At 40.5% G+C, this 24,528-nt stretch overlaps 2 protein-coding genes across 3 annotated transcripts in view; one reads left to right on the forward strand and one right to left on the reverse strand.

Moving 5' to 3' along the window:
* Positions 1-3,710, forward strand: part of LOC117661898 (uncharacterized) — an 86,097-nt gene extending 82,387 nt beyond the window's left edge. Inside the window, exon 20 of the mRNA XM_087888413.1 lies at positions 144-3,710. Coding sequence (XP_087744539.1) covers positions 144-164 — 21 coding nt within the window. The 3' untranslated portion in view covers positions 165-3,710. The remainder of the gene's footprint in view (positions 1-143) is intronic.
* The window catches only part of TMEM39A (transmembrane protein 39A), a 29,447-nt gene extending 5,058 nt beyond the window's left edge, over positions 1-24,389 (reverse strand). Inside the window, exons 1-4 of one of the 2 annotated variants that reach the window (XM_034411173.3) lie at positions 24,100-24,389; positions 18,397-18,581; positions 14,593-14,815; positions 1,901-1,984 (exon numbers count right to left, since the gene is read on the reverse strand). In XM_034411173.3, the coding sequence (XP_034267064.1) occupies positions 1,901-1,984; positions 14,593-14,815; positions 18,397-18,509 (420 nt within the window). In that variant the 5' untranslated portion in view covers positions 18,510-18,581; positions 24,100-24,389. Of the gene's footprint in view, positions 1-1,900; positions 1,985-14,592; positions 14,816-18,396; positions 18,582-23,898 lie in introns of both variants that reach the window. The other variant, XM_034411174.3, reaches the window with a different exon arrangement.
* Between the last annotated feature and the right edge of the window lie 139 nt (positions 24,390-24,528).

A 24,528-nucleotide genomic window follows, 5' to 3' on the forward strand; every position in this document is an offset into this window, starting at 1 on the left:
CATGGTGGGCATGACACAGAACTGTACCTCCGCAGACATGGTTTTATAAACTTATAAAAATAGGGAGGCGTACATTTCTGTGATTTTGGTCAATACTCCCTCTCGATGACTCAAGGGAAATGTTCTCTGCTCTTCCTCTCTAGGGTGTCATTTCACAGACATGAAAATAAAAGATCTACTTGATCACCTTATGAGAGAGAGACCAGATCAAGAAACTGACTCCACAGGAAGACTAGAATTATAAATTATTGATATAGGCTAGTAGCAGAATCCTGCAAAGCCTGAAAGGTAAAATATTTTACTTTTCCTCCCTTTTATAACCTTCTGAGTCAAGGAAAGCCTCCTGCAGTACTCTGGAGGCCCCGTTTTGAGCCTGGACAGCCTCCTGGACCACTCTGGAGGCCAAAAGCTGTTTGGGGGGGGTGTTGCTCTGCCTGTGCCCCATTTTTGCTAGCAGAGGCATCGTGGGCCAGACCTTTGCTATTTCCAGATCGGCCCCGCAGGCCAGATGTAAGCGCCCCACAGGCTGGATCCGGCCTGCAGGCCTTGAGTTTGACACCCCTGCTTTAGACTGAAATGCCGTGCAGATTGAAAGCAGGACATTGTATCCCACCCTATCCCATAAAAGTATCATCTTCAAGCGAAAACTACTTCTGCTATAAAATGAAATGAGATTCAAGTACTGCAATTGTGATAGACAATATATTCAATCCTATCTGCATTCTAGGTGGCTTGGATTTGTGGTATGAAGCCCAACTCAAAATGCTTGTGCATACAAATAACTTTTCATATAGGCCTCTAGGAGACACTTTCATCCTTACCAGAAGAACATTTTATTTCTAGTCTAAAAAAATTATCTTTCTGTAAACATGATGAGACTTAAACATTTATTCCTAAAATCAATTTAATATTGTGCACAATCAATATAAACTAAGAACAAACCCCACTCTTTACTAGCACTGATGATGTTACCTTTGGGTAATAAAACATCTTTAAGGAAAGAACCAAGTTCAGAGAGCACCAAGGACCCCTGCAATCAATCTTGCCTGAAATAACTTTTAACTTTGCTCAATATGCTGCTGTAATAACATGGAAGCTGAGGGCATTGTCTACTGTATAAGTTACAATCAGCTATAACTTTGGATACTTTACAAACATTTATCCGAAGCAAAGCAGCTTCATAAGTAATCCGGTAACTTTAATTTTAATGCAGGCTTAATTCTTGGTTTATGTCCATTTGTTCACTGACACAGTTGAGTTACAGCGATGTTGAAAAAAATGGACATAGACCAGTCCTTGAGGTTCTGCCTATCATACCACCCTCATAGTGATGTAATCATAATCTAAGTGCTACATTACAGGGAGCCGCTGTCATGACTGCCATTTGTGACCTTCCCTGCTGGTTTCCCACAAGGAAATCAATGGGGAAGCTGACAAGAAAGATCACAAGTTGCTCTGGTAAGTCACTCCCACTTTTCTTTTGCCCAGAGCAACCCCTCTCCCCCCGTGCAGACCCTGCTGGCTCTCCCATGACTCGTGCATGTCCTGAACCCGCTCTTCCAGGACTCCCATACCCATTGCATGCATACTTACCTGAGATTCTTGCCTCTTCCCTCTTTAACAACTCATTTGTCTTGGGGTTATGACAGCAATTGTGAATATCTAGAATTGCTGTCACTAAGTGATGAGGTCACATGTCATGCTTTATGACTGAACTGCTCAGCTATGGCAATCCTAGTCCCAATTGCTGTCATAACCCGAGGACGGCCTGTAACATTAACACAGATGTTTTACTGAAGGTGGATAGGTGAAAAGAGAACTACCAACCCCCCCCCCAAAAAAACGGGACATACTAGCTCATTTAGAGTATCTTGAAACTGGAAAAGATCATCATCATTACCTCAGAGATGAGGGCCCATACAAGCCTCCGTGCCAACATCACTGTGATGAATGCGGCCAGGTGATAATCAATGAGGTGAAAGTTCTAAAGGAGAAAAGAAGAGGGTATTCACCAGGGTGAAGGAGAGGCCAGAAAGGCAGGAGGTGCTGAGCTGATATAGTAGAAGCATGGAAGTTCCTATAGGGAAGAATCAGGAAACACTGTGAATAACTGCTAGCCAGCCAAAAAAACAAGGAAGAGAAAGGGTCATGTTAAGCATATTCAGATACAAAGGAAGCATTAGACTTACAAATACTGCACAGAAAGGAGAATACAGAAATGGGCATTCTATATATACATGTATACTTCCACTCCTTAAGAAAAAGCAAAATACCACAGATAAAAACACCCATCAGTTTGCCATATAACTGGGTGAGGAGGAGGAGCTCATCCTCCCACATCTCCATCCCAAGAGGCTACAGTGAACTTGCCCAAGATAAAAAGAAAAATAGCAAAGAAAGACTTATTAAATTGCTATAATCTGATGCATTCATTCCTACTGCAGGAAAACTTGGGGCAGGCAGATGAGGAAAGTTTGTTGAAGGCAGACTGAGCTGCCTTTACTTCTTTTAATAAGCATAGAAGTTAACAGTTCTAGAAGAAAAAAGACCAATTGAAAAATTACATGGCTGCATGGCAGAAAGGCTTCAGGGTTGCTCCAAAGCTGTGCAGCACATCATCTTTGCTTATTTAGTGTTTCAAACACATCATTTCACATTTCATCTTTTTATTATCATAAACATTGTTTTATTATATTATTGTATTAAATGTTACAGTGTACTTTTTAATTTTTTAAAAGTGCTTTAATGTGATATAAATAAATAAATACATACATATCATTCTGTGGGCATTTAAGGGTAGGGATTCAAGGGTAGCTTTACCTTTAGCAAAAAGGTAAAAAAGGATCTCAATAAATGATTATTCCAGAATTATCTGCCCCATACTTGTTATCATCCAAAGGCTGTTTGAGGAAGAAAAAGGTTTTTTAAACAATATCTCATAAAAGAAATACATAACAAATCAATGTATCTCCTCTTGTAAAGCCTCTCTTAGAAATTAACACAACCCCTCCTCCGATGAATGAATCAGGATGCCTCTGGAATTGACAAAGTGCTTGAAGTTTTACATGCATTATTTCACTAGTACAGTTTTGGTCACCTACTGCTCAAAGCCACATTCTTGAAAAAAGAAAAGAGTTTTGCTATTCAACTTTATATACCTGGAAATCATTCAGTATCTGCCATCTCATTCTAAAGCAGAAAGAAAAATGAAGCTGTTTCTTTTGGAAAAGAAAACTAGGACATAATTTTTTTTCCCTCTGAGTCGATAAAGTTCCTTTTCCAGAGGGACATAAAATTATGATGTATTTCTGCATTGGTAATGAGATCTCTAATACTGTATTTAAAAATGAAGCCTCAAGAAACTTAGAGGTATATTAGATTTCTATGCAGCATTTCAATGCACCTTGGGCAGTTAGAAAAAGATAAAAAATTGGAAAGAATTTGCAGATACAGAAGTCAATGTCTAATGAACTGAAATTTGGAATATTCAGGCTATACCACTGTATGCAAAAATTCAGACACTCCATAGTCAAATTGTATGTTTCAATAAATCCTTAGCTAAACAAACCAACAAAACCATTATGTGGTATATTTATCTGCAAATTTGAATGCACATTATTTTTTGTGTACACAATTTGAATAACTTGTACATATGTTCCCAACTCTGTTCACAAACTCTGAATATGAATATAATTTTAAAAAAAATTCTAGTCAATACTTTGTGATATCTCCTTTCATAGAAATATACTTTTCAAAGGTTTCCTATAGTTAGTTAAGAGCAGTTGGGATTGTACTCTTCACTATAGAGCTCTTCTTTCTCAAAAAAAACTCTGTTCTTCTGGGTCACTCTGAATGTTTGAAATCCCCCATGTTCAAGTCTATGGACTTGTTCAGTCTCTTTTTTTTCCTGTAAATACTTTATGGTATGTTTTAGATTACTATCTTAAATATCCAACCTATTTTCAGCTTCAATCTCTGATTCTGAGCTTTTAGGACATGGTGATATCCATGGTGGAATCTAGTCTTTCTTCTGCCTGCACAATATTTCTTTTGCTACAGCTCACCGTACAGCCCCAAACTCCCATCTTCATGCACAAAGCTTGGCAAGGGGTTCATTTTTTCCCAAATCCTTCATCCTGCTTTTTCCAAATATATTTCACCAAATATATCAATTTTTGTTTCACCTCTGCCAAGTACTTTATTCTAAAAGCTTTCTAGTTAAGCAAGGGTTATTTTTGCAGACAATTTTTGTGATGATGTCAGAGAAAAGATTCTCTTTTCACCATTGATGATCTCTGTTGGAGTTCTTTTTAAAAGTCTTCCTCTGCTTTCTAAAAGTTAGTTTCATTTTCAAATGGCCAGCTGCCTAGAGAATACTATCATGATCATGGTATCTCACCTGCCAGCAAATATACTAGCATTGTTGGGAGTTTCAGCTGAAAGCAGGCAAAACAATCATTACCTGAGAGGTTAGAAATTGTATGTTTACATAACAGCTCTGGTTTTTAGCAAAAGAAAGAGACAATATAGAACAATAAAAAGGATAGATGATTTCTAAAAAAGTCAAAAGTTTGCTGACTGGACTTATCAGCTCATAAAATATGTGTATTCCAGAAGCAGAGATCACAGAGAACTTCCAAGAATTTTGTTCAGCTGATCTTCTCACCCTTCCAGTTCATAAAATGTGACTAGACAAGAATGGTGATACTATAGAGAGCATCTGGATTAAAATAAGTAGAAGAATGTCTAACACTCATTGAAATAATCCACTCCAAACAGAGAATAGATAAAATGCCAAACAATTGGAAGAAATAAAAATAATAGCTCCAAGGAACTCCACATCAGTTAATTTGACATTGCTCACTATAGCTTGAGAGATCATCATAAAAATCTATTTTTAAGCTTTTGGGGGAAAAAATTCAAGAGACAAGTCTATTGAGTCTTCTTACCTCATTTTTCATTAGTAGGTTCCTTAGTAGACTGTGGAAAATGTAACTACAGGCATCTAGATTTCAGGAAAACATCTGACAAGCTACTTTATTACATACTGACTAGCCAGTTAGTAAGTATGAGATGTGCCAAGGAAGTCCATACAAAACTGGAAAGAAGAACGGAGTATGAAGCTGTATGTTTCAATCCTAAATTGAAGAATCTTCAACATTTTTATTAATTACTTAGTTGAAGAGGTGGAAGGAATGTTTTTCAAATTTGTTGAGGACACAAAATTAGGAGAGAACAATAATATTGTGAAAAAAATAAAAATATGCTACATTAAATAATAATTAAACATATCCCATATTTCCCTGAAAACAAGCCCTACCCCTAAAATAAGCCCTAATTAAGCGCCTGGGTCCCCGCCATTTCCTCTGGTTTTATTTATTTATTTATTTTATTTATTTGTTCAAGTTGTATGCTGCCTTTCTCCAAAGACTGAAGGCGGCTTACAATGCATTTAAAAACTATATATATAAAACATTAAAAGTTAAACCATTAAAAACAATTAAAACCCATTCACACCATTCATGGCCGGATCTCGCCAGATCGCAACAGCAAGATCAACAGCCCCAGGCCTGCTGGAAGAGCCAGATCTTTACTGCTTTTCGGAAGATCAATAGGGTGGGGATGGTCCGGACCTCAGGAGGTAACTGGTTCCCGAGAGCTGGGGCAGCCACAGAGAAGGCCCTCTCCTGCGGGCCTGCCAGTCGGCATTGTTTAACTGACGGGACCCTGAGGAGACCAACTCTGTGGGATCTTACCGGTTGCTGAGAGCTATGCGGTAGAAGGCAGTCTCGAAGATACCCTGGCCCTGAGCCATGTAGGGCTTTAAAGGTGATAACCAACACCTTGAATTGTGACCGGACACCAATAGGGAGTAAGTGCAGCTCGTGGAGAATTGATGTAATGTGGGTGTACCTAGGTGCACCCATGACAGCTCTCGCGGCTGCGTTCTGGACCAACTGTAGTCTCCAAATACTTTTCAAGGGTAGCCCCATGTAGAGCGTGTTGCAATAATCTAACTGTGAGGTGACAAGGGCATGAGTGACTGAGGAGAGCCTCCTGATCCAAGTAGGGTCACAATTGGTGCACTAGGCGAACCTGTGCAAAGGTCCCCCCAGCCACAGCTGACAGATGTTGCTCTAATCTTAGCTGTGAGTCTAGGAGGACACCCAAATTGCGAGCCTGTTCTGAGGGGGACAGTTTCTCCCCCTCCCAAGAACCAAGGATGGACAATCAGCATGGTCTTTAGGAGGCAATACCCACAGCCACTCAGTCTTGTCTGGGTTAAGTCTGAGCCTGTTGACTCCCATCCAGACCTTCACAGCCTCCAGGCACTGGCACATCACATCCACCACCTCACTGAATTGACGCGGGGTAGAGATATACAACTGGGTATCATCAGCGTATTGCTGATACCTCACCCCGTATCATCGGATGATCTCACCCAGCGGTTTCATGTAGATGTTAAATAGGAGGGGAGAGAGGACCGAGCCCTGAGGCACCCCGCAAACGAGGGGCCTAGGGGTCGACCTCTGTCCTCCTACCAACACCGACTGTGACTGACCAGAGAGATAGGAGGAGAACCATCGTAACACGGTGCCTCCCACTCCCAACTCCCTTAGTCGTCCCAGAAGGATACCATGGTTAATGGTATCAAAAGCCGCTGAGAGGTCAAATAGCACCAAGATGGAGGAATGACCTCCATCTCGGGCTCGCCAGAGATCATCCATCAGCGTGACCAAGGCAGTTTCCGTGCTGTAGCCAGGCCTGATGCCAGACTGAAAAGGGTCTAGGTAATCCGTTTCCTCCAATGACCACAGGAGCTGAAGTGCCACCACTTTCTCTACAACTTTTCCCACAAAGGGTAGGTTGGAGACTGGATGAAAGTTCTTTAATTCTGCTGGATCCAGGGAAAGCTTCTTGGGGAGGGGCCTTACAACCGCTTCTTTTAATGGTTGCGGGAAGGCCCCTTCCCTCAAGGACACGTTAACTAAAGCCTGGAGCCAGCCTCGTGTCACCTCCCTGCTGGCCAAAACCAGCCAGGAGGGGCATGGGTCCAACAAACAAGTGGAGGAACTCATCGCTCCTACAGCCTTGTCCACTTCCTCAGGAGTCAAAGGCTCAAATTCATCCCACACAATAGGACTAAGACTTGCCCCCGTCATCTCAGTCGTAATTGCCCAATCAGAGTCCAGGTCCATCCGAATCTGAGTGACTTTATCCGACAGAAACTGCACAAACTCCTCAGCTCTACTCTGCAAGGGCTCCTCCACTCCCCCTGCATTAAGGAGGGAGCGAGTCACCCTAAATAGGGTGGCTGGGCGCGAATCAGCGGATGCAATAAGTGCGGAAAAATGTGAGCATTTTGCCGCCCTTATCGCCACTAAATAAGTCCTAATAAAGTCTCTTAAGAATGTTCGGTCAGATTCAGAGTTACTGGTCCTCCAGCGTCGCTCTAGACATCTCTTCTGGCGCTTCATCTCCTGGAGCTCCTCAGTAAACCAGGGAGCTTTCCTGGATCCACCACCATGGAGAGGTCGCAAAGGCGCAATCCGGTCCAGTGCCCCAGATGCTACCCTATTCCAGGCAGCCACCAGGGACTCAGCCGGACTGTGGACAAGGGAGTCAGGTATCTCCCCTTCAGGGTCCATTAGGCGCCTGGGGCGGAACCACTTAATCGGCTCCGCCTCCCTGCGATGGAGGAGTAGTGTCCTGCAGTCTAACCTCAGCAGGAAATGATCTGATCACGACAAGGGAAAAGCATCTATACCCCTTAATTACAGATCATATCTCCACTGCCCCGAGAAAAACACCAGGTCAAGTGTGTGTGTGTGTCCCCCCTATGGGTCGGATCCTGAACTACTTGGGTCAGGTCCATGGTTGTCATGGAAGCCATGAACTCCTGAGCCGTATCTTAGGATTCGCTAAGTGACAGCAAATTGAAGTCCCCCAGTACCATAAGCCTGGGGAACTCCACTGCCAGCCCAGCTACCGCCTCTAGCAGCACAGGCAGGGCTGTTGTAACGCAGCTGGGAGGCAGGTACGTCAGCAACAAGCCCAACTGAACCAACTGAAGAGGAGAGACTCGCACGAAACAATCTCAGTGGCAGGGATCCTGCGAGGGCAAAGACTTGATTGCTTGCCATGCAGATAACACAAGGTGAGGAGGCGAGGCCGGAGGGGGGAGAAGGGGGGGAGGAACATGCCCCACATGCCCCACGCGCCCCACATGCCCTTACCTAACAGTTGCACCTGACATCCACATGGAACAACCTTGCGGCAGCCGCTCCTGCAACCTTAGCCACCGGCCCCTTCTTCTGTTAATCGCGGCTGCAAAAAGAGCATTAGGCCCAGCGACTCACCTCGCACCCTCCTTACCAAATGGTGTGATGGTCGCAGCAGGCCATCCCACCGTCCACGAAGCAGCTGCTTCACAGGAGCCTTTCAGGCTGCTGCCTCCAGCAAGCGTGGCCAATTTTGCAGCCGCAAAAGTGGCAGGAGGCCAAGCAATGCGCCCCACGTGTTGCTTGGCCTCCTTGTTGCTTGCCGTGCAGACAACACGAGGTGAGGAGGCGAGGCCGGAGGGGGGAAAGGAAGGAGGAACGTGCCCCATGTACCCTTACCTAACGGTCGCACCTGCCATCTACACAGAACAGCCCCATGGCGGCCTGTCCTACAACCCTAGCCATCACGCCCCATCTGTTAATGGCGGCTGCAAAAAGAGTGGTAGGCCCAGTGATGTGCCCCTCGCGCTCTCCTTACCTAATGGTGTGAGGCAAAGCGATGCGTCCCACACGTTACTTGTCCTCCTCGTTGCTTGCTGTGCAGACCACATGAGGTGGAGGTGAGACCGGAGGGGGGGGGAAGGGGAGAGGAACATGCCCCACGTGCCCTAACCTATGTCATATTTATGACTGTTATAATCTGGGGTCTTCAATGAGGAAATCCAGACTGTCTTAACATCCGTGTTGTAGCTTAACAACTGCAGTGATTCCCTTGACAACTGGCAGGAAAGGTTGTAAAATGAGGCAAAACTCATTTTTTGCCTCATTGCAGGTTTTGGATTAATGGATTTAATGATCTAAAATGACTTTTATTTTGACCCCCAGACGAGTACAAAAAGAAAGGAATCATAGAGGATTGTCAGGGCAAGAATCTGACAGCTTTCTGCAAAGAGAAGATATTGGATCTCTGTGTGGTCTGCAAATGGAGAGCAGAGTATGATAAACTCAGTCAAAAGGTGCACGAGGGAAATACTAAGTGCAGGTGTGAATCAGGTTGGCAACCATTATTTCCTGAACTTGAAGACAGCATCTCTGAATGGATCGCTGACAGGAGAGCAAAGGCTTTTGTTGTACGCAGGGCTGATATTCAAACATTTGCCCTTGCAATGGCACACAGTTATTCCCCAGGAAGAATTCAAAGGAAGAATTCAAATTCTCCAGGAAGAATTCAAAGCCTCTCAACAATGGCTGGATGGCTTCCTTCAGCAATATGAACTGTCTCTAAGGAGATCCACCTCGCTGTTCAAGCTGGAAGATGCTGAACTTGTGCATTTGCATTGAAGTCCTTCGTTGATGGCATTGACTTTTCCAAATACCAGCTCTCCAACATGGTTGCCATGGATGAAACTGCAGTGTTTATGGGCCAAGGAGCTCAAACAACAATTGATCAGAGGGATGCCACATCAATTTATATTCGCTCCACTGGATATGAAAGTGTACGTGTTACCTGCATTTTGGCAATTCGCCTGGATGGAAGCAAAGTCCCACCTCTAATCATCACCAAGGGCAAGAAAGAAAAGATTGAACGTGTTTCAGGGATTTATGTTCTTGAAACTGAAAAAGCCTGGTGCACACAAGGAGCTATAAGGAAGTGGGTCGAGTTAATGCTGCCACTTGTTGTGCAAGGTGGCCAAAGAGGTATGGTAGTCTGGGATTCAGCCAGCACTCACCGTGCCAAAGACATGAAAAAGTTTCTTGCACAGAGAAGAATTGACAAAATAATGATTCCTGCAGGAATGACAGCCTACAGACACTAGACATTGCAATAAACACGCCATTCAAGGACCATCTGCACAGCGAAATCAATGAGTACATTGAGAATAGAATGGTGAGGAACCAGCATGGAAACTTCATGAAGCCTAGTCTGCCAGAGCTTGTGACTTGGGTCAAGAATGCATGGGACAAAATCAGTGACATCTTTGTTGCCAATGACATACAAGCATGAGGTACTCTTTTAAGGAGACCTCTATTGCTAGACATCAGCATTTGGGACCAATGGTTTTAAACGAAATAGTCACAAGAAACTCAGACTGGAATTCAGGGTGTGGAGAGTTTTGACGATGTTCTAGAAGAAGATGACATGACTTTATTTGAATAAATTGATTGTTGTACCATACACGAGCATTGTGGTTTCCCTGTGTGTGGGTTTAGAGTTTGCAATTGTGGTTGCCCTGGGTGTGATGATGGTTGGGATTTGGCATTGTTGTTGTCCGTGTGTGTGTGTGTGTGTGTGTGTGTGTTGGAATTTGCAATTTTTGCAATGAGGCAAAAAATGAGTTTTGCCTCATTTTACAACCTTTCCTACCAGTTGTCAAGGGAATCATTGCAGTTGTTAAGCTACAACACAGATGTTAAATCAATCTGGATTTCCCCATTGCCTGGCAGGAGGTCTCAAAAGGAGATCACAAGACCCCAGATTATAACTGTCAAATATGACATAGGTAAGGATATGTGGGGCAAATTCCGTCCTCCCTCCCTCCCCTGGCCTCTCACCACCTTGTGTTGTCTGCATGGCAAGCATATAGGCCACCTGGGCAAGTCCTTCTGTGTCTTTCAAAGAAGCATGGAATTGTGATGATGGGGAGATTTCAATTATTCTGACATCTGCTGTGAATCTAACTTGTCAAGAGCCAGAGGTCCAACAAATTTTTGTCCTTTCTTGTTGACTACTTTTATTGTCAGAAGACAGAAGAAAGGGAGTCATGCAACCCTGTAACTAATCCTCATGCCATAAAAGTATGACCTGATAAAGTTATGTTTATATAACATTCTAAAATCACAAACTGAACTTGACAAAAGATTTTACAGTATAGGTATATGTCATGTAGATCAGAAAAGTAACTTAAAACGATAGTAAAGTTAACCATGGGTAAGCATGCAATGCAAACTTGATCTGAATACACACCTTTAAATAACTCTCAAACTACTGATGGCATCTGAGGACATTTCACAACCAGAAATCTTTGCCTTCCACAATCCTCTTCACAGACCATTGATTATGCCCACTGATTTTTGAAAATGTTTGCATCTTAATGGCATATTTACTTCAGCTTGTCATCTGATTTTCTTCTATCAAACCAACAGATTCAAATACATTTCTGATACACTTAATAATAGAAAGGATATGGCATATTTTAAATGAAGAAACTTTCAAGACAGAAATACTTCCTGGTCTGCTGTGTCAACAATTTGTTTTATGTGACAGTGAAGACAAAGAAGCAATTACCAAAATCTGATTGGGCAAGGACAATGACAGTGGCCTTTCAGAGATATGCTTTGGATCCTGTAGCAATGCTTACAGGCATATTCCATGCCCCTCCTTAAAGATGTAGATGCAACAAGTTAATAATGTTCTTAATGATTTTTTTCAAGAATTTATTATTTAAATTAATAAATTGGTTTATGTCTATTTTTATACTATAAGTAATCCTCGATTTACGACCACTATTGACCCCAAAATTTTTGTTGCTAAGTGAGACATTCGTTAAGTGAGTTTTTAAATGAATTTGCCACAGTTGTTAAGTAAATCACTGCACTTGCTAAATTAGTAACATGGTTATTAAGTGAATCTGGTTTCCCCATTGACTTTGCCTGTCAGGTCACAAAACGTGATCACATGACCCCGGGACACTGCAACATCATAAATATGAGTCAGTTGCTAAGCATCTGAATTTTGATCACATGACCACGGGAATGCTGCAACGGTAAGTAACAGTTGTAAACCATAAATCAATGATATTGTAACTTCAAGCAGTAACTAAATAAACTGTTGTAAATCAAGGATTACCTGTACTCTAAAATACATTATTCTGTGTCTTACATTCTAAAATGGGACAGAAAAGATTTTGAATTAACGGAAAGAGGACTATCATGGCTTTCCTCCATTAATTGTCTTTTCTTCTCAAGATTAGAAATGCCCAAATGTTTAATCTCATCAAATGAGATTAAATACTTAGTTTTCAGTCTATTTGCTCTAAAACCTGCTGTTTGAGTCCTTTGTTGAAGTGTGATGCTCAAACTTGTACACAGTTCTTTGATATGGGGCAGGACTAAATCAGATAAAGGGGCAGAAACTGTGCTTAAAAGAATTCATGCTAAGAAAGTAAAGGGATGATTTCAAACATCACTAATCAAGAGCAGGTAGATGTCTCACTGCTTTCCTTACCTGTGAAAAAGATATCAAGCCCTTCTGGGAATAAGATTCAAAATAATGGATTCACTCATAAATGAAGTTGGAAGCCTTGCTTCTTCAGTTTCTAAAATTCTGTATTCCAACATACTATTTATTGACATTAAACTTAATTAATGGAACTCTATGTGATTCTTTCTTCCCTGATCATATTCTGCTGTCAAGGGATGACAATATTCTCTGCTGACACAACCTAAAACTGCATTTGCCTTCTATCAACTATATTGCACTGATGACTAATAAGGAATCAAATATTATTCCAGGATATTTTTCACAAGTACATTACAAAGTCATACATACCATGTTTCCCTGAAAATAAGCCCTAGCCTGGTTTTTTGGGGTGGGCCCAATATATAAGATCTACCCCAAAAATAAGGCCTGGGGGGATGGGTGTGGCAAGCACAAAACAAGTGCACAGGGGGCCGACGGTGTCTGGCAGCAGCTGCAGCACACCAGCCCCTTGGTACAGCATAGGAGGCAGAGGCAGGGGTGGGGGAAACAGGCGATCCGGATGTGCTGCGCGACTGCCTGCCTCACAGCAGGCTTGCACAGCAGCAGGCGGAGGCAGAGGCACGGGGGGAGGCAGGCGACCCCAACGCACTGCGTGGGTGCCTGCTTGGCGCGGGCAAGTGGAGAGACAGTGGGTGGGATGGAGTGGGCGGCGCATTGGGATCGCCTGACTCCCCCTCATGTCCCTGCATCCGCCACGTACTTTTCACCTAGTGGGAGATGAAGCTTCATCTGCTTGCAAATGGGGCACTTTGCTCTGTTCTCAAGCGTCCCATATGCGCCCAAACACTTTTCACCCAGATGGAGAAATGACGGAGACTCGAAGCTTCTCCTGCTTGCAAATGGGACGCTTTGAAATGGAGTGATTAGCTCTGTTTCAAAGCACCCCATTTGCAAGGAGATGAAGCTTCGTCTCCCTCTGGGTGAAAAGTGCACAGCGGAGCCAGAGGTATGAGGTGGGGGGAGACAGGTGATCCCAACACGCTTAGCTCCGTTTCAAAGTGCCCCATTTGCAAGCAGATGAAGCTTCAAGTCCCCATCATTTCTCCGTCCAGGCGAAAAGTGTGTCTGCCCTGGGAAGCCCTGTAAGTTGTTGCGGCCACGGGCAAACATGGTAAGAGGGAGAGGGCGGGCAACTGCAAAATAAGACATTCCCTGAAAATAAGACTTAATGGGTCTTTTGGTCCCCCCCCAAAATATAAGACCTGGTCTTATTTTTGGGGAAACACAGTACTCTCCAGATATCCTAACATTTGATTTATGTTTCTTAAGGGAGGAACTTTGAATTTCTATTTACCTTATTATTTTAACTAATTTCTCTATTCTAACAAAATCATTTTGAATTTTGTTTCTACTTTTTAAGATATTTATTAGTTCAATTTATATGCCGTCTTTCTCCGGAGACTCAGCAATAGCACTGGTTTATATATCGCTTCACAGTGCTTTACAGACCTCTCTAAGTGGTTTACAGTGTCAGCATATTGCCCCCAACAATCTGGGTCTTCATTTTACCCACTTCAGAAGGATGGAAGACCGAGTCAATCTTGAGCCTGGTGAAATTCGAACTGCCAAATTGCAGGCAGTCAGCAGTCAGCATACATAGCCTGCAGTTCTGCATTATAACCACTACGCCACTGTGGCTCGTACTAGCTCTCTTACCCAATTTCTTGGGATATGCATATCTGAGGGAACATTCCCAAAACCCTGAATATCAAGACATTTTTTTCCTATGTTGACAGGGAGGTATTTTTCAGATCAAAATGAATCAAATTCTACAAAGTATCAGGGATAAATAGTCTACCGATTACAACCTTTCTTTTTGTATCATGTTGATATCATAACATTAAATGCCACATTTACTGTGACTCTCCCAGAGTGGAATGTAAGAAAAAGGTTGTGTGTCTCAAGTGTGTTTGAAATTGGGTGGAGGGGAAGAACTAACAACCCATAAATGTTGTCCACAAAACTGAGATACAAGGTTCTTGCAATTCCTTCTTTTTTCTGCCATATGATTATTGGAAGTATTGATTAGTGCTTGATGATATACATATATTTATTAATTAACTACAGACACTCATTAATCCTGGGATGGGTAAGCAAAGATTAACTCACCAGTGATGTACAGGAGGCAGGGTGGTTATATGGATACCACCAGACGGTCTTGTAAATATTAATATATTGAATGAAAAGAGACACCAGCAAATAGATGAAAAAGAGGAATTCAAATAGAAGGTTTCCATCCACAGGGAGCTCTGGGATTCGGCAGTGCCTCACAGGCTCAGGAGTAATCAGGGCAGTGATAGGAGGAGCAGAAAGACTGAGAGTACTACCATTCCTGAAACCAAAAATAATTGTTACCCACTGGTTGAACAACGGTATTTAGTATTTAGATGTTAAATTGTTTATCAGTTTGATTACAATAGATCAGATTTGCAACAGATTTTTAAAAACCCAATAACATAGGTTAATGTAATGAACAGTCATATGGAGATATAAAGATTAATAACATTATGGCATAAGTTTTATGGATGATATACTGCATTATCTGATTAAGTTTTCCATTACACAATGTATTAACTGGAAATTTAGGAATTCCATTTTTTCCTAGTAACAATACTTCAGGTTTCAGATGCTTCTATTGATGCTTCCAAACGGAAGATGTTTTAGCTGAATATATAGGCATTTGGCAATTGCAGGCAGCCCAATTTTTTTTTTTGTGCAAAACTTCAAATGTTTTAAAAGACTGATTAACAAACTACCTATGAAAATTATATAAATTTTCCTCCCTCCCCAAAACAGAAACAATTTGAAAAACTAAACTGTCCACTTACATTACTGCCTGTCTATTGGAGCCTTCAATCCCTTCAAAAACATGCAAGTTAGACCCCAGACATCAAGGCTGTCCTACTCTGGTCATACTGAGATGAATAAGGTATCATAACAATACACTGAACACAAGGCAAAAGCCTCCCTTAAAAATCAAGGTTATTATTGGGAGAATCCGGAAGCGACATGGCGTGACTGGCTGGGAAAATGCCGGGCTCCGATGAGCTTGGCAAAAACCAGCCAGACGAACCGACACCGGGGGTCTTCTGACAGAAGCTGTCCTGTAGGGACAGTGAAGAAAGAGAGGCAGCTCGGTGTCTAAAGAGGGACAGGCAAGTCCCTCGGATAGCCCGAGAAACTCTCTCCAAGCCAGTGACGGGGGGTGGGATATATTGCCATGAAGCTGGAGCCTCTGGAGCAAGCGATGTGCAGGAGGGAAGATTTAGATAGAGTGCTGGTGTTGGGTGAGTGATCGGCTAACCCACAGACAATAAAAAGAAAATTCTAAATATTTTTAACTACTAAACTATCACTAAAATTACCCCGGCATGGAATTTGTGGCTAAATAGCGGCGGGGGGAGATGGCGGATGGAAAGAGAAAGTGAGAATGACAAGCGTGCCATAGAAGAACCCGAATAAAGAATTAAAAGGGATTGACAAATGTAAATGTAAATCTGGAACTTGGATTCAATCTGGATTGGATTATAAACTAATTGGTGGTATATAAAGGTGAAAGAAGATGTGAAAACTGGCCTTTTCTCTTTTATGACTCGATAAACATGGATGTGGATTATAAATAAAATGGCGATTTGTTAATTAGTCGAGTGGAACTGTGGATTATAGAGAGACATCTGCAGGAGAAGGAAGAGCATGACATGGAATTGTCTACTTTGAGAAAACTTTTGAAGAAACGAGGGGAAAAAAACCCTTGAACTTTTAAAAAGATAACTGGCGAGAACTAAGAAGGATACATTTTGCCTACAACAGGATAGACTTTGATGATTATAAAAGAAGGACCTTGATGCAACTTAAAACTGGAATAATATCAACCAGGAAAGAATAAAATGGAACAGGAACTTAATGAACTGATAAAGACGATGTGTTTGGAAATAAAGGAAATGATTATAAATGTGCATGGCAAATCGAAATCTGAGAAGGTAAAGACAGAGCTAGAATGCACTGAAGAGAAGGAAATGACTAATGAGAAACAAGAAAGAGAGATGGATAATGAAGAAGACAAAGACAAAGAGACTGACTATGGAAAATTAAACAATTGCAATATCAAGTATGGACAAAAAGAAAAGAAACAAAGAAGGAAAAGAGGGTGGAACAGGAAAAATATAAAAAAAATAAATGATTACACTGAGATTTATAGTGGAAAGATAAGAAAGAGGGAAAAGAGATGTAAAATAATAAGAAATAAAGGACAAAATAAAAGATTTTATGATTTTAAAATACAAAATAAACATACTGGGATTAACAATGAAAAGACACAAAAAAGGAAAGAGAAAGGAGAAACAATGGGAAATATAAGGCACAATAGGAGAGTGCAGAATTTTAAAGTACAAAAGAAAGGAAGAAGAAAGGAAAACAAAAGGCAAAGAAGGAAAAGAGGGCGGCGGAGAAGAAAAAATACTAAAAACATAAATGATTACACTGGGATTTACAGTGGAAATATAAGAAAGAGGGAAAAGGGATGGAAAGCAATGGGAAATAAAGGGCAAAGATTTCATGATTTTAAAACACAAAATAAGTACATTGACATTAATAATGAAAAGATACGAAAAAGGAAAAGAAAAGTAGAAACAATGGGAAAACTGTAACAAATGTCACATGCTCAATACTATTGGAGTATAGAATGATAAGTTTTAATACTATGAATAAATCAGTAGGGGGAAATGTAATAACTGAAATATTTTAAACTATATATTTGAAATATAATTAAAAAGAGAAAAGAAGACAAATTAAGAATATTTTAAGAACTAATTGGATTGGGTAAAATGAGAAATGATTAAGATGCGCTTTATAAATATATACTTGAATTAGTGGAAATATATTGTTAAGATGTTTTGAGAAATATATTCAGTAATTGAAATTGAATGTAAAACTGAATGAAATTGAAATGATAAAAATGATTTAAATGTTATACTTGCAAGAAGTAAAGCAGAAAAAATATATTGGTAAAAGTAAAAAGATAAGGATTAGAAGATTAGAAAAATATTTGAGTAAAGATTCAAAGGAAAAAAGAGAACAAGATAAAATATATTGTTAATAATTAAATAGACAAGGGATCGGGGTTGCCTGGACTCCACAATGGAAAATATTAAATTGAAAATGAATACAGCAATAGAGAGAGAAGAAGGAGGGGAAAAGAATTGGAAGGGAGGAGAAAGGAGAGAGAGGGATGGAAGAGTAGGGAGGAAGGAAGGGAAGGGAAATCAGAGTAGGAGAGAAGGTAAGACAGGGGAAGAGAGGAGGAGGAGAAGGAGAAGGGAAGGGGAAGTAGAGAAGAAGAAGGTGGGGAAAGAAAGTTGGAAGGAGAAGAGGGAGAAGGTAGGTGTGAGGAGAAAGATTGCTGTACAATAAAAAAGATGAAGTGGAAGAAAGGCAGCGCTGAACAAACAAATATAAATGTATTAAGATAAAGAATGAATTGTTTTAAGAATAAAAGAGGATAAATATGTACAAATAGTAAAGTTAGAATTTAGGGATAAAGTTAGAATTTAGGGATAAATGAAGAAGGTGTTTATGTATGCAAGTATAGAAATACTGAGGCATGTTCAAAAAAAAAAAAAGGAAAAGGGGGGAAGACAATATTGGTAAAAATTGTAATTGAGTAAAATGTATTTGAATTTGACTAATTGTATAAGATAAGAAACGACCAACACTGTACAAAAAAAAAAAGAAAAGAAAAGAAAGATGTGGGTGAAGGTGGGAGAGGAGAAAAAAAACCCAATAAAACTTGTTTACAAAAAAAAAAAATCAAGGTTATGGACAAATTATCAATGGCTGGTACTTTTTTGGACATAACAATATCCAATGATAACAGGGAATAGATTTAGAAGCACAATGCTAGACTTAAGACTTTACCTATTTCTCAGACCTGTTCCGTTGCCACAGTTCCCACCAACTAATGTCTGAAGAGAAGGCAAAGCTGAACGGCTTAGTTGCTGCCGGCTGGGTCCCCTCCTTCCACCGGGCATGACCAGGAAGCAATCCACCTCTTCCACCTCTGGCACTTTTTGCCCTGATTCTTATGTAACAATTTCCCAATTCTACAAATGAAAAGGAAGCAAATTATGCCACAGAACCTTTTAAAACAAAGGAAAGTGCAGCAGCTGTTCATCATATACACTTTGCACAGACAAAAGCAATAATTAAAAGTAAATATACTTTTAGGAAAGATCATAAAGGAACAATTTTAAAAAGATGCTGCATGTGTTTTTAAAACATTATGCTTTAATATTAATTTGTTAAAAACAATATATCAAAATTTCATTGTAATATACACCAAACCAGAGGCAAAAGAACTATTAGGACAGTGGTTTCAGATTATAAAATTTATAATTTGGAATACAGGGTTAAACTATTTCAAACTGCAAATGAGTGTGCAGCCTTCTTGGAACTGGGGGAAGAACTGTGCTATAGACTGGAGATAGAGGATGTCCTATTCCTGTTCAACAGCCTCTCTCAACAGAGTGGGAGGATTACAACATCATCTATCTCCAGTCTACAACATAGTCCTTTCAGCAATTCCAAGAAGACTCCACTGTCAGTTTTGGAAGACAATTTTCCTTTTTGCTTCCTAACTGCCACATATTTTAGCCTGGGAAATTGGGAGGGGGTTTTTGTTGGAGCGGTAGAAAGTTAGTCATAACAACATTCTGTATTCAAGGACACTTTTGCTTGCACCTGCTGGAGACTGCCTGGATTGTATCCAGTTGAATGTGAAGAGTTGATTGGACTATGTGATGAACTTGTAGGTGTGGGGTAGGGCTGTGAACTGTTAGCTGGGTGTGGAAAACCTGAAAGCTTTCAGATTTGGGTTTTCTAGATGTGCCAACATGACATCTCTAATAAATTGGAACTTTGAGGAACCTCAGGCCTCAGAGTTTTATTTTGTTCCTTGGAACCCTGACATCCACACTCATTTGCACTACTCAGGTGACCCTGAGGAGACAGATAAACCTCTAAGTGGCTTCAATGACTCTCTAAAAGGATGTAAATGACCAGCTGTCTGCAAGGAATATAAATCCTTCCATTCTCTTCCATCCAGTCAGAGCTGAAGAAGCTTCTTGGATGAGAAGCAAAACATCTTAACCCCCCCCCCAAAAAAAGTCCAATTGCCTCTTGAAAAAGCACCTTTGGGACAAAGTTTGTACAAATGATACAATATATACATTAGTAAAAAAACTGCAATAAACAACCCCCCCCCCTCAATTGCAAGCTAAACTTAAATAACAAATTAGAACAAATGTATGACTTTGGGTACCATGGTAAATAGAAAATGAAGATGTTTAAGATATAATGGTAAAATGGCAGAGTGCTCTTTTCCAAGCAATGAATGTTTCTCAACAAAAATAAGAATAGCTCTAAATAATAATGTGCTTGTGTTCAGTTTGTGGAAAAGAGATAGTATATCGAGAGAAATATTCAAAAGCTGAATAAAGTAGGATGCACTGTGACCAATACAAAAAGAAGTTCATTGAGTTAATTGGTCATACAGAAAGAATGAATGAGGAATGAGCAAATATTTATGAATTTATGTATTTTACAGTATTTATAACCTCTCTAAATGAGTCTGGCTGTGTACAATATCACCAAAAAAAAACCTAAACATAATGTCAATCAAAACAATATAAATCAAAAACAAACAAAAAATAATCACAAAAACTCAAAAAAACCTAAGATAGGTACTCACAGCCAGCAAAAAGTACACTGAAATAAAAAATGTAACATGTTTCCAAAATTGCAGCAAGGAGGGGACTACATATATTCTGGGAGAAAACATTCCACAAGGTGGGAGTTATGACAAAGGCCTGTTTTGTTAGCCACATCCTGCAGGTGTCATGAAGGCAGGGAACTTTTACCAAGCCCTCTTGATGACCAGATTAGACAGGCAGATTCAGTTCTGGAAAGGAGCCTCATATATCCTGGTATGATGCCATTTTACAGCTTGACAGCTAATGGCCAGTACTTTTTATTTTTTATTTATATTATTTATACAAATAGCTCAAGGCGATGAACATATCCAACACATCTTCCTCCTATTGACCCCACAACAACAATCCTGTAAGGTAAGTTGGGCTGAAAAAGAATGACTGCCCCAAAATCACCCAGCGACTAGAACTCATGGTCTTCCACTTTCTAAACTACTACTTTAATCTCTAGAACTGGTTCTGAAATATTTTTTCCTAAGGGAAAAAAAATGGAATCAGCAAGCTACAGACCAATCAGTCTGATATCAATACCTGGGAAGATCCTGGAAAAGATAATCAAGCAACGAATCTGCGAACACCTAGAAACAAGCAAAGCTATTACTAGAAGCCAACATAAGTTTGTCAAAAACACCATGACATACAAAACTTATTGCATTCTTTGACCAAGTGACAAAATTAATGGACCAGTGAAATTCTTTGGATGTAATACACTTGGACTTCATTAAGGCATTTGACAAAGTAGAACACAGCCTACTTTGGTAAGATTGAAAAAATGTTGTATAGTTTGCATCATTACCAGATGGATTTGTAATTGGTTAACCAACTGCACTCAACATGTAGTTCTTAATGGAACTACATCAACAAGGTGGGAAGTATGTAGCAGAGTACCACAAGGCTTTTAGTCCAGTACCCTTCAACAATTTACATAAAGGGATAGAAGGAAACTCATCAAATCTGCAGATGACACCAAGCTGGGGGAGGAATAGATGATAGTCTATTTATTTATCCATCTAGACACTTTAGAAGATAGAATCAAGATCCAGAAGGATATTGAGAGACTTGAAAACTGAGCCCTATCCAATAAAATGCAAATCAGTGCTGTGAAAAGGAAGGTTTACACTTAGGCAAGAAAAACCAAATGCACAGCTGTAGTATAAATGGTGCCTGGCTCAACAACATTATTGTGAAAGGAAACTAGGAGTCCTAGTGGATAATCACTTAAGTATGAGCCAAAGTGTTCCACAATGGCCAAAAAGGCCAATGCAGTCGTAGTCTGCACCAACAGAGGGACAGTATTAAGATCACGTGAAATGTTAGTACTGCTTTATATTGCACTAGTAAGATCACATGTAGAATACTGCATCCAGTTTTGGTCACCATGATACAAAAAAGATTTGAGACTCTAGAAAGAGTGCAGAGAACATCAACAAAGATGATTAGGGGACAGAAGGCTAAACCATATGATGAACAATTGAAGGAACCAGGTATGTCTAGCCTAATAAAGAGAACTAAGGGTGATATGACAGCTGTCTTCTAGTACTTAAGAATGTGCCCTAGTGAAGAGGAGGTAGAGTTATTCTCTAAAGCACCTGAGGCAAGACAAATGCAATGGGTAGAGAAGATCATTAAAGAGAGCTCCAACCAAGAATTGAGGAGAAATTTCCTGTCAGTGAGAACAATCAGTGGAACGGTTTTCCTCTAGAAGCTGAAGTAGTTTTAAAGTAGAGATTGGACAGCTGTTTGTCTGGAATGGTATAGATCTCCTGCTTGACAATGAGTTGGACTAGAAGACCTCTCGAGTCCTTTCCAACTCTATAACTTTGAACCTTTAAGCCTATCAGCAATCAATATTTAAAACTAATACAGCTATTAGATATAGGTACAATTCTATATTGGCAGGGCCAATAATCTTGCCACTACTTTTTGTATCAGCTACTGCTTCTATATCATCTTTACAGCAATCTCATATACATTAGCCCAATCAAGTGATTTAAGGAATGAATTACTGAAAATATGAAGTGGAAATGGAGTAAGACAAAAATGAACATCAAGAAATGTTGTGATAGAAGGTGCACCTGGAGGGGAGTCTTGGCAACACAAAAGCTTTTGCAGGGAGGACACGGTACATTCCAGAAAGAAGCCCAAATTAAGAGACTGCCCAGTCCTGAGCTAGATAGGGTTCAGGGCAGCCACATCCTAGAATCACTTTTTGTTACGGTAGAGTGTTACAGCTGTAATATTGGGAAGATCTATCCATTAGGTATAAGAAATAAAGGATTTGATTCAATTGAATTTTACTGTGTTATCCTTAGGCTTGAGTTTGACAGAAAGTCATGGTTGAATGAAGTTGATGAGATCTTCAAAGGAACTAAGGAATCTAAAGAACAAAAGGCAATCAATCCATTTAGTTTTTTCTTTGAAAAATCTTTTAAATTGGCTTTACTGAAATCCAGAGTTTATGTTCAGGTATGCATTGTTCACATCTATTGCAATATCAATTTTAAAGATTCTATATTGTAATATTCTGAATCCCATAATTCTTCCTTGACATGGATTTGTTTATGTAAAATTATGTACTACTGTATCTTTATAATATCTCCAACTGCTTGTCAGTTCTATACTTTTAAATATAATACACATTCAAGTGGCATTTCCAGCCATAATGAAAGCAACTATGTTAAGCCAATAGTAGTAAAAATTGCTTATACTGTGTTTCCCCAAAAACAAGACCCTGTCTTATTTTTTTTGAACCTGAAATAAGCGCTTGGCCTTATTGCCATGCGCTCAAATGCCCGATTGGGCTTATTATCAGAGGATGTATTATTTTGGGGAAACAGGGTAAGTACTTTTGTATTTGAAAAGGAAAGAACATAACATACATAACAAGTAAACATAATTTACTTCAGAAAAAAAATATTTATAGCTCTTTTGTTAATTTGATGATCATTTACAATAAAGTAAATGTTATTTTAAAAAGCACATGAACATTTCTCCATAGAAAATAAATAGCTCCTTGTTAACATCGAATGGCCACTAAATGAACTATTGTAACTCAAGGACTACCTGTATTCAAAAGTAAACCTCATACTCTCAAGGATATGTATTCTGTCCAAATGTCTACAGGTCACATAACTTTTATACAAACAATTAAATGCGCGTGGCACTACTCAGTGGAGCCACATCTTGCAAGTTTGGATTTCTAAGAAGTTTAAGCAGACTCCAACAAAAGAACATCATACAGTAACAGTAATATTCATTATCAACAATAAACGAAAGTAAATCTCTTTCAAAAGGAACCCAAATTCTGCTACTTGATAATACCACAGAAGCAGCTTGTCACTGTCTTCTGTCGGGATGTTTTTTCCACTGTCTAAATTTAACCCGTAGCCCTCGACTTCCCATTAAGTCCTACATCCAAGTACTGACCAGGTCCGATCTTAGTTGCCTGGATAAACGCAGTTAGATGTTTCTAGGTAAGACAATGTACTTCCTACAGAAGTATTTCATTCTTCTCAACAAAAAAGTTGCTTGAATGAGAGCTAATGAACCACAAGAGGGGAAGAAAGAGCAAGGAAAATCCTAAAATGTTTGCGAAACGGGAAAGCCCTGAAGTGGGAAGGTCAATAACTGAATAGAGCAACTGTTCACTAACCCAACGCGACGGATAAAGGGGCAACGGGATAAAGCACAACTCTCTCAGGCGACCAACAACGACAGAAGCAAAGCACGACGGCGGCCTTCACTACACCAAGCCACAGGGCCGTGCTTGGTTACAACGGGGTGTCTCGGTTACACACCATACACCACGGAGATAGATGAGAAGGAGGAGGCGGACATTCAAAATCCGACTCACCGCCTCTCCAACAGCACCATGAGCAGGGCGCCTTCACCACCAGCCCGCCAGGCCGGGGAGCCCGCCAGGCCGGGGAGAGAGCGTAGCGCAGCCCTCCCAATTCTCTCCGGGTCGCACTTTCCCCGCGGCGGCTGCTGTAAATGCTGAAGAGACGTGGCAATGAGGATTGATGCGTTCATCATTGCGCGACGCAGGGAGAAGGCGGTATCTGCAAACGCGCTGACCAACCGGGGAAAGGAAAAGGGGGAAGAGTTGTGGCAGCCATCTCGTGAGAGGCAAAAACTCGGAAACGCGAGAAAGCGTGAGGTTGCGTTGTCATGATGCAAAATTACAACCAGCCAACGGTAATTTAACCTAGTCCGCCTTGAGTAATTTAGTCGGTGGGCTTCCCAGTTCGTGGTTCATCGGAAGCCAAACGTATCCTTTTGC

Source organism: Pantherophis guttatus, chromosome 2, assembly GCF_059756535.1.
Source record: "Pantherophis guttatus breed Tessera chromosome 2, ASM5975653v1, whole genome shotgun sequence".
Taxonomy (NCBI): Eukaryota; Metazoa; Chordata; class Lepidosauria; order Squamata; family Colubridae; genus Pantherophis; species Pantherophis guttatus.